The 10,321-nt window shown below is 38.7% G+C and overlaps 1 protein-coding gene across 6 annotated transcripts; it reads right to left on the reverse strand.

Moving 5' to 3' along the window:
- Positions 1–708: 708 nt before the first annotated feature.
- Positions 709–8,352, reverse strand: ZPBP2 (zona pellucida binding protein 2). 6 transcript variants are annotated; one of them, XM_081582201.1, is made up of 8 exons: positions 8,270–8,352; positions 7,970–8,035; positions 6,688–6,813; positions 5,878–6,039; positions 3,886–4,104; positions 3,268–3,350; positions 1,842–2,022; positions 709–1,128 (listed from the first exon to the last, which is right to left on the reverse strand). In XM_081582201.1, the coding sequence occupies exons 3-8, from the start codon at positions 6,764–6,766 to the stop codon at positions 1,034–1,036; spliced, it is 819 nt and encodes a 272-aa protein (XP_081438327.1). In that variant the 5' UTR covers positions 6,767–6,813; positions 7,970–8,035; positions 8,270–8,352; the 3' UTR covers positions 709–1,033. The 6 variants fall into 6 exon arrangements, with proteins under 6 accessions (XP_081438327.1, XP_081438325.1, XP_081438323.1 ...); XM_081582199.1 differs by having other exon boundaries at positions 1,915–2,022; positions 8,161–8,352; XM_081582197.1 differs by having other exon boundaries at positions 8,161–8,352.
- Between the last annotated feature and the right edge of the window lie 1,969 nt (positions 8,353–10,321).

The following is a 10,321-nucleotide window of genomic DNA, read 5'->3' on the forward strand; positions in this document are numbered from 1 at the left end:
ATTCATAATCATCAAAAACTGGAAGCAATCAATATGTCCTTTATATACCCATGATATGGAATATTAGTCAGCAATAAAAAATGATCTATCAAAGCCATACAGTGACATGGAGGAATCTTAAATGAATATTGGTAAGTGAAAGAAGTCAGTCTGGAAAGTCTACATACTGTATGGTTCCAAGTTTAATCCACTTTGGGAAAGGCAAAACTGTAGAGACAGTAACAAGATTAGTGGTTGTCAAGGGCTGTGGGGTAAGAGAGAGAGAAGAGATTAAACACAGGGCATTTTAAGGGTGGTGAAACTATTCTGTATGAAACTGGAGGGGTGGACACATGTCAATATGCACTTGTCAAAACCCACAGAACTGTACAACACGCAGGATGAACCTTAATATAAACTATTAACTATAGTTGATAATAATGTGTCAACATTGGTTCATTAATAACAAATGTATCACCCTAATGCAAGATGTTACTAATGGGGAAACTGGGGAGGGGTGAGGGTATGGCTGAAGTGGGTATACAGAACTCGGTGTAATATCTGCTCAATTCTTCTGTAACCCTGACACTATACTAAAAAATAAAGTCTATTATTCTAAAATAAAGAGACTAAAAGCAAAGAGACCAAAAGAAATGACCTTTTTTGTTCTAATTATAAAGGTAATACATATGTCTTTATATCATATGAGTGATATCAAACAAAATAATATATGCAAAGTACAAAATTTTATTATATTATACTTGCCTACTCTTCTTGACCTTAACATAGTTTTAGGTACAAAGAAACAAGATTGTTTGTAAGCAACAAAACATACTTCATTAAAAATCATCCACTGATATTAAATGCCTTCTTAGAAATACCATGTTGACTACCTTTTTACGGTTTTTAAAATGTACATTTTCCAATGTTTTGGTCTTACTGATCTTCCTTAATGAAATATCCATGACACTTTGGGATGTGAACAAATCATCTTATGTCCTCCACCTCCACAAGCAAGTAATGATGCTTTCACCCCTAGTCTTCATGTTGAAATTTACGGGCATGATTTAGCTCCGTAGATTTGGATGGAAACGCAGGTCTGACATGTAACATCAACATCAGGACTAAAAGTCCCAGGACTACAAACCACTGCAGAGGAAAATACAATGGAGTAGATTATTATAATTTCAGTTAAAGGTATTTTATATCAATAAAACAAATTGCCATCAATGTCACACCATTGACATTCTATATCTATATTCTACTATCAGTAATGTTCAACCAATTACATTGTGGAAGATTATTTATGAGTTGTTTTTTTTCTTGGCTCCGCTGAGCAGCTTGCAGGATCTTAGTTCCCCAACTACAGATTAAACCTGGAGCCATGGCAGTGAAAGGGGAGTCCTAACCACTGGACTGCCAGGGAACTCCCCATTACGAGTTTTAAATATTGTTGTCTGATGATCTTCGATCATCACTGTAAAAGAAAGTTAGAATCTTAGCTACTTTTTCCTTTAGTAGCATCTTCCAGCAACTTCTGCATTGCTCCATTTATGAGTTCCTATTTCTTGTTTTCTAGTTCCTATTTCTAATTTCTAGGCAGGACCATTTTGTTTCCTTTCATAGTATAGTATCTCAAGTCAGAATGCATAGAGATATTTTGTAGTACAAAAGATTATACTAGGCAGAATTAATATACATGAAGATAACTATGTCTAGAAATCTGAGCTTTGAATTTTTACTTCCCTTTAACTAAATATATTTCTCTGGTAAGAAAATCACTATAAATATTCAATTCAATTGTGCTAAGAGAATTCTGACTATATAACCTAAATAACTAGATATGTGTATTTTATAATTACCACAACAGGTAGCGCAATTGCTGTGTAGACCTTCATTTTTTCCAAAGCCTGGACGACAGCTATCCATACGTACTATTTGAAAACTGTGATCCACAAAATGCATGGCTGGTAGAGTTTTATTTAGATCATGGTGGAAAATATATGCTTGGCTCCGGAAAAATTCTTCTATTCGATTTCTTGCCTAAGATTTTGAAACACCAGAGAGAAGTACAATTACTAAACTGTGAACCAAATTTCTTCTCCTGTATCAGAGGCAATGAAATGTAATACAAGCATGCCACTGCTTTGCACAACAGATGAACTCCTGAAAAGTTGCATGTTAATACCAAAATTAGTTTAGCCTGAACTTATCAATTATTGTCAATTTTTATGTACAACAGTTAAGAAGAATTAAAATGAGGTTAAAAAGCACTTGTTTTGAATTATTTGCAGCATGTCTATTCCATATATAGATAACTGGGAGTTGATTATTTCTAACTCCAAAGAGCCAAGCAAGATAGAAACCAAAACTTTAATTAGCATTACAGACTAATGGTGTAAATTTTATTTTTTGAGCACAGGGCTTAAATAGTAACTAATAATAACCTATAAACCTTGCACAATGTTAAGGGTATGGGCTTAGGGACTAGAGGAGGAGAATGAAGGTGTTTTTTAAGACTATGTCCTGAGCCTCAAAAAAGGCAGAGGAGAGAGCAACTATTATGATCAGTAAAGATACAGTTTTGGAAAAACCAATATTTTAACCTAGAATGACATGATTATAAGGCTGTTCATTATTTATTTATTTTTATAAGGCTGTTCATTTTTAAAAATGAATTAATTTATTTTTGGCTGTGCTGGGTCCTCATTGCTGGGCAGTCTTTTTCTCCAGCTGCAGAGAGTGGGGGCTACTCTCTAGTTGCCGTGCATGGGTTTCTCATTGTGGTGGCTTGTCTTGTTGTGGTGCTTGGGCTCAAGGGCGCATGGGCTTCAGTAGTCGCAGCACGTGAGCTAAGTAGTTGCGGCTCCTAAGCTCTAGAGCACAGGCTCAGTAATTGTGGTGCAGAGGCCTAGTTGCTCCACAGCATGTGGGGTCTTCCTGGATCAGGGATCAAACCCGTGTCTCCTGTATGGGCAGGTGAATTCTTTACCACTGAGCCACCAAGGAAGCCCTGTAAGGTTGTTTTACAAGCTGCTGCTTGGTTATATTTGGAGAACAAAGACCAGTGATCCATCCTTCTATCATAGGAAAAATACATAATATTAACCTGAGGAGTTATATAATATTCCAAACATACTATTCCAAAACAAAACATTTTAAAATAGCTAGGACTCTCACAATCTCAGTTTATAAAACTGAAACCAATATCAATAATATTTCATGTTTAAGTTTTTAAACAGGTTTGTTTACTGTTCAAATACTTTCCCCCTACACTGAAATTCTCACCTGGAGGATATTATGATTAGTGGTATCTTCACAGTCAATAGACTCATTGCATGTACCTTTCCACCCCGGTGCAAAAGGATTAACTGGAGGGGGGAAAAAAATGACATCTTCACAAAACGATTCCAAAAAGTTCCGAACACTCCAATAAAGTTCCAAATGCTGAATTCAGTATACATGTGTGCATGTGTTTAATCTATGTAATCCTAGAAAGATGCACAATTTGAATAATTTATACATTATGATTTCACTCCATCTGGGGGCTAATGGAGGTAACTACAAGGCTTTAAAATGAATAGAAATAAATTTGGTTTGGTTTCCCCCTTTTGTTAAGTTCTCAAAAATACAATTTACAATTCTGTAAGAAGTTGTAAGTTAAATATTAGCTTGCCATATTTATAAAATGCTATTGATGTCTCAAAAATAGGCAACAATATATCATAGTTGAAGGCAAATAATTAATGTGTTAATTTTTAAAACCACAATCAGGCTAAGAACAACAATATATTTTAGTGTTTAACAAGCATTTAGAGCCTACTACTTATTTCTCATATTAATATGGTAATTAATTCTGTAATAAGATTAAACTCATAAATTTAAAGAAATATTAAAATTATTTACCTTGAAAGGCTATAAATAGCTCATGAATGAGGCCATGTTTTGGAACTTTAACAAAATGGCATTTATATGATGGTTCTATGATATGGCATGACAAATCAAAGATTAAATTATCCAAGATTTTCTTCAGGACTCGAAAAAGCAGATCATTATATTTTCCTACACAAGATTTTGTGGTAAAACGTACAGCCATCTGATATGAATAGTCAGGTTCCCGATAGGCTTTAAAAAGAAAAAGATGAGAATAAAACAATTGTGCCTAGCATCAATTTCCAAATAACATGTAATATTAAATACCATCAATCTTGCAAACCACCACAGAAACTTAATTTATCTAATAAAATGTTTTAAGAGCTTCTCAGGTGGCACAGTGCAGGAGTGGCCAATGTGGGAGACGCAAGAAGATGCAGGTTCGATCCCTGGGTAAGGAAGATTCCCCTGGAGAAGGAAATGGCAACCCACTCCAGTATTCTTGCCTAGAGAATCCCATGGACAGAGGAGCCTGGGGGGCTACAGTCGATGGGTTCTCCAAGAGTCAGACATGATTGAGCAACTGAGCACAAAATGTTTTAACAATTTGTCCTTATGAAAAGATGTAAAACTTATGACTTTAATGAAAAAGGTTATTTTATCTGATACATTATCTACTGAGTACAAGAGAAGATATAGCTTCTGTGGGTGCCCTATATATATAAGTTAAAAGTATCAAGAAAAAAATATTTTGGTGGGGAGAGTCTTAGTTTACAGAAGTATCACTGGTATCAGCACACTCCAGTGAAAAGGATCATTAATTTGCTTTTATGGAATTAAATATCAATTTTTAAATTACCTAGCAAAACTGTGATAATGCAGATTGTGCCGGCATACCTGGACAGTGAGAAGTGGAAGGCTGAAAGAGGATTATTTAGGACACACTATTTTGATGTCAATTTGAGGTTGCTTGGTCACATTTCAGTTCAGTTCAGTCACTCAGTCATGTCCGACTCTTTGCAACCCCATGAACTGCAGCATGCCAGGCCTCCCTGTCCATCACCAACTCCCAGAGTCCACCCAAACCCATGTCCATTGAGTTGGTGATGCCACCCAACCACCTCATACTCTGTAGTCCCCTTCTCCTCCTGCCCTCAATCTTTCCCAGCATCAGGGTCTTTTCCAATGAGTCAGCTCTTCACATCACGTGGCCAAAGTATTGGAGTTTCAGCTTCATCATCAGTCCTTCCAATGAACACCCAGGACTGATCTCCTTTAGGATGGACTGGCTGAATCTCCTTGCAGTTCAAGGGACTCTCAAGAGTCTTCTCCAACACCACAGTTCAAAAGCATCAATTCTTCGGCACTCAGCTTTCTTTATAGTCCAACTCTCACACCCATACATGACCACTGGAAAAACCATAGCCTTGACTAGATAGACCTTTGTTGACAAAGTAATGTCTCTGCTTTTTAACATGCTGTTTGGGTTGGTCCTAACTTTCCTTCCAAAGAGTAAGCGTCTTTTAATCTCATGGCTGCAATCACCATCTGCAGTGATTTTGGAGCCCAGAAAAATAAGTCAGCCACTGTTTCCACTGTTTCCCCATCTATTTCCCATGAAGTGATGGGACCAGATGCCATGATCTTAGTTTTCTGAATGTTGAGCCTTAAGCCAACTCTTTCACTCTCATCAAGAGGTTCTTTAGTTCTTCTTCACTTTCTGCCATAAGGTGGTGTCATCTGCATATCTGAGGTTATTGATATTTCTCCCGGCAATCTTGATTCCAGCTTGTGCTTCCTCCAGCCCAGCATTTCTCATGATAGTCTGCATATAAGTTAAATAAGCAGGGTGACAATATACAGCCTTGACGTACTCCTTTTCCTATTTGGAACCAGTCACATTTAAAATACTCTATAAGCCATACCAACTATATATAATAGACTCATTTACACTAAATGAAGAAACCATATATTTAATTCTGATCCAAACTAAATGTATAAGTTAAAATGTGTCTATATTCTTACCAAAGATCATAAAGTCATATCTCTGCTTTACTACCTTTTCTTCTTGGGTTTCTGCTTTGATAGTCTTATAAGAAAAACTGCATGTATAAAGTCCAGACAAAGGTTCCAGAAAGTCTTTCACCATCAGCTTTCCCGTAGTAGTTATATTTATTCTATTACTTCCTAAACAGAAAGAGTAAATGAGTTGGTTATTTAACATGTAACAATTCAAACACTATTTAGTAAACTTGGGGTTACAAACACATACGAAAATTTATAAATTAATGGACAATTTTAACTTCAAGAATTCAACAAAGTCTTAATTCTGCTGTATTACTCAATGGAAAACCACATGATAAATACACTTTTGAAATATATTTTGGTTTTCTTTAATTCAATTGTTGACATCTAATTTCAATTATTTATACCACTAATTCAGTAAATGAAATTACAGTACCTTATAGTACGATGCAATTTCTTCACGTAAGACAGAAATTATCTTTACATTCTAAGACACCTTTCTAACATCATGAAAAATTACAAATTAGTTACCTCATTTCCTATCACAGATGCTGCAAAGATAAATTTTAGGTTTTATAAAAACTTCTGAACTAATAAGCCTTTGGGAGGAAAGGTACAAAAATTATTGCTTCAGTTTTATGCATAAGGAGAAAATAAGGCACAGACCAGGTTATGACTGTCTAAATACTGAGTATGTGAAACTGCAGTTAAAATTAAGTTACAACTTTTTCATTCTCATACATAATAGTGCTTTTCTAAAAAAAAGTTTGCATCATTAAAAAAAGAAGATATTAAAATCAAATAACTTACCTGTTAATGGCTTTTCATTAGGCCCAACCCATAAGTAGGTGGGGTCCACTGTTTCTTTTCCAGCACGTTTAAAGTCCATACAGACAAGGACTGGGCTGTTGTGATGTAATTTTACATATACTTTCACTGTGACAAATAAAACAGTATATAACTACATTATATAGCAAAATTTAAATTAATAAACACACTTCCTACCATTTTGTCCCAACGTTACTTTGATTAGTTCTCTTTGGATTTCACTGTTTTAAAAATCAGCATATCATTATAACATTTGGAAAACTAAAGTCCTTTTTACTTCCCATAGACTTTTAAAACTCTAGACTGTCAGAGTCATTATTTTTTTTCTGTGATAGTTAAAAATGTACATAATACATTTTAGTGTACAGATTCAGAACTAACTAGAATCAAAAAAATTTGAAGCGTTGGTAGAATCAATTTAAAGATCAGAAAAGGATCTTTTTGCTTGCAAAACTGTTTTAAAGATGATCATTTTCATCCCCAAGGCAAATGTGATATTTAGCTGTAAATGTCCTCTGTTAGGAACAATAATTCAGTCTATGTGGGACACATAAGGAAGAATTTCTGCGATTCCTACTCTATTTCGGAGTTGATGGAAGCAGCAACAATGTGCTTGGAACAATACTGTCCCACCAGATCCTAATTTTAAAACCTGCTGAACACCAGGGTCTGAACCTATAAAGAAGATACTGTATCACAATTCGACGGCGGCACGGAGGGGGAGGGGCTCCAAAAACGGAGCGATTCCAAATGTAACCAATGCTACGAACCGGCCCAAAGTCATCTAAAGTTAGCTGTGTGACTAATTTTCCTTGGGGAGTGTGTGAAAGTTTTATAACAGTGACAAATGTCATTTGAGCTGAGCCGGAAATGATGTGTAGGAGTTCTAGTTAATGAAGGGATAAGGACATTCCAAACAGAGGGACTTCCAGCCCCGGAAATCACTCCTCTGAGCTGGCCTCGCAGGTTGCAAAGCAGCAGGGACATTCTGAAGAGAGGTGGTATCAGAGAGAGAGCTATAAATTGAGTCTTAGCTCCTCACGAGCCGTGCTTCTTTAGGCAAGATTCTTCTTTACACAACTGAGGCGCAGTGGCGTCGCTGTAAGGATGAAACGATGCAACAACCTCCAAGAAGTGCAGAGCACACAGCAGACGTTCTATAAACTTTTGCTCCATTTCCTTGCTCGGGAAAAACCTCAGCAGAGCCACGGAGCCCCCGGCTCTTCGTATGGACTCTGCGGGTGAAGAGATCCTAATTCATTACCTGGGTGTCCCGGCTTGCCATAAATGAAGCCTTTCTCAGTGCGTTCGGAATTACGCTGCCATCCAACTGCGGAGGAAAAAAACCACTGACCAAGTGAAAGAGAAGCCGGAGCTCAGACTGGGGCGGGGCGAAGCGAGGAGGCTGGACAGGGGAGCTGCGGGAAGCCTGGGGCCGGGCGGGAGGAGCCCCACCTCCTGTGAGGTACCAGAGCACCGCGGAGAGTAGGACCCACGCTCGCATCACGACTCAGGGGCTAGCGTCGCGGGAGGGTTAGGCGTCGAGGGGCGGGCTCCTTCCTACCTCGGCCCCAGCGCCACGCCTCCCCATCTCTCCATCGAGCGGAGCAAACCGCCAGGGTCCGCTCCCCTACCGTGCGTAGCTACAAAGGGAGCGGACGCGCAGGAGAGCGCGAGCGTGCTCCGCGGCCTGTCGCGCGTGGGTGGGGCTGGGGGAGGGGAGTGGGCAGAGAGCAGGGCCCTGGCAGGTGCACGGGAGGCGAACGCCCTGCCCCTCGCGCGCACGCGGTCGCCGTCAGGCGGATGCTTCCGGTGCTTCGCGCCTCCAGTGTGGCGCCATTTTCCCGCTGTCTTGTCCGCTTAGTTCTCTGGGCAGTCGTTGAGAGAAGAAAAACCTTCGCGTTTTAGTCATTTCCTTAGTCTAGGAGCTGAAGAGATCGACGAGATGAACACGGTGGGCGCAATGGGATAGGGCCGATAGGGGATGAGATTACATTAGGATCTGAGGAAGAAGAAGCTTCCACTTTACAGGAAGCAGAGAGCCCCGCGTGCGAATTCCCTATGCCTTTCTTATGAATTGTCTGGAATTGTGTGCACAGTCTTTTTCAAATTCTTAACTCCCAGTTTTCACCCAACTGTGTTCTAACCCACAGAATGAAGAACCTGAAGAACTAGTGCACCAAGAAGGCGTCTCCAGGCCTTTGCACTCTAGAGGAACGTTAAACCTTCATTTTCAACTTCCAGTATCATACGATGTTGAGAGACTCCACTTTCAAATGTATCTGGGGTTGTGAAGTAAGCCTGCTTTAACAAAAGCAAGAACATGGGCCCAGTTGAAAGGCAAGATCTCCAAATGCTCTTTTTTGCAGGGTGGTTGCTCAGTAAAGATCAGTGAGCTCCAAAAGAGACCAGGCCAGTGTCTTTCATGGTTCTTTCTTGGCTACTTATTTAGTGGCCTGGAAAGCCCTGCGTATTGTCTATTTCTTAGCAGCGGGACACCCTCAGTCGTAGTTTTGAGTAGGCTGGTGTGTAGAGAGCCCAAGGTTCAGACAGGGTGCAGAATGATTATTTGGGGTGAGATCAAGAGTTTTCAGTTTTATTTCCTTTGAGCCGAGTCAGTACTTGGACTATCTCAGATGGTCCAGGAGCAGCCTTTGTCAGTGATTTCAGTTTTAGTCACTGTTAATTTTACCTACATAGCATAAGCCATGAAATGGGTGAGTCAGATCCACCCTTGTCAGTTACCGTGTCTAGATTCATGGTTCAGTCTCAACTGTTCCCTTCTTAAAGTAATGATAATGAAGACAAATTTAGGCATTATCTCTGATTCCCTGGAAGTTTATCATTAAATCTACAGTGTTTTATTAGCTTCCCAGTTATAAGTAATTGATCCTTGTAAACCCTGTGTGATCAACTTTGAATACTATAAGAAGAGATCTAACCAAATGAGTAGTGATTTGTTCAAAGAATCCATCTACTCTCTTTAAACAAATTTTAATTTTAGAATAGTTTTAGATTTATAGAAAAAGTGTGAAGATAGTACTGAGTTCTCCTGTATGCCCACCTATTTCCTTACAATTAACATCTTACATTTGTTGTGATACTTTTCTCACAAGTGATGACCACTGTTGATACCTTATTAAATACAGTCCATACTTGATTCAGATTTCCTTCATTTTTACCTAATAGCCTTTTTCTGCTCCAGGATCCCAGTCAGGATCCCTTGTTACATTTAGTCATCAAGTCTCCTTAGCGGTGACAGTTTCTCATACATTTCTTGGTTTTGATGACCTTGACAGTTAATGAGTTTTGAGATGACATTGACTTGATCTGAACTGATCAGGCTCTTTGCAGAATGCCTCTAGGTTAGACTGGAGCTTAACCAGTCTAAGTTAACCCTCTAGGATAGGGTTTATGGATGGAAGGCTATGGAGGTGAAGTACCATATTCAAGTATATATCAAGGGCACATACTGTTACATGCCTTATATCATTGTTGTTAACTTGATCACCTGGCTGAGGTAGTATTTGTCTGGTTTCTGTGATACTCTGTTTCCTATACCTTTTCATACTGTAATCTTTGGAAGGATGTCACTATGTGAATCCCATTCTTTTTT

This window comes from Giraffa tippelskirchi, chromosome 3, assembly GCF_054371585.1.
Source record: "Giraffa tippelskirchi isolate mGirTip1 chromosome 3, T2T-mGirTip1v1.2.pri, whole genome shotgun sequence".
Classification (NCBI taxonomy): Eukaryota; Metazoa; Chordata; class Mammalia; order Artiodactyla; family Giraffidae; genus Giraffa; species Giraffa tippelskirchi.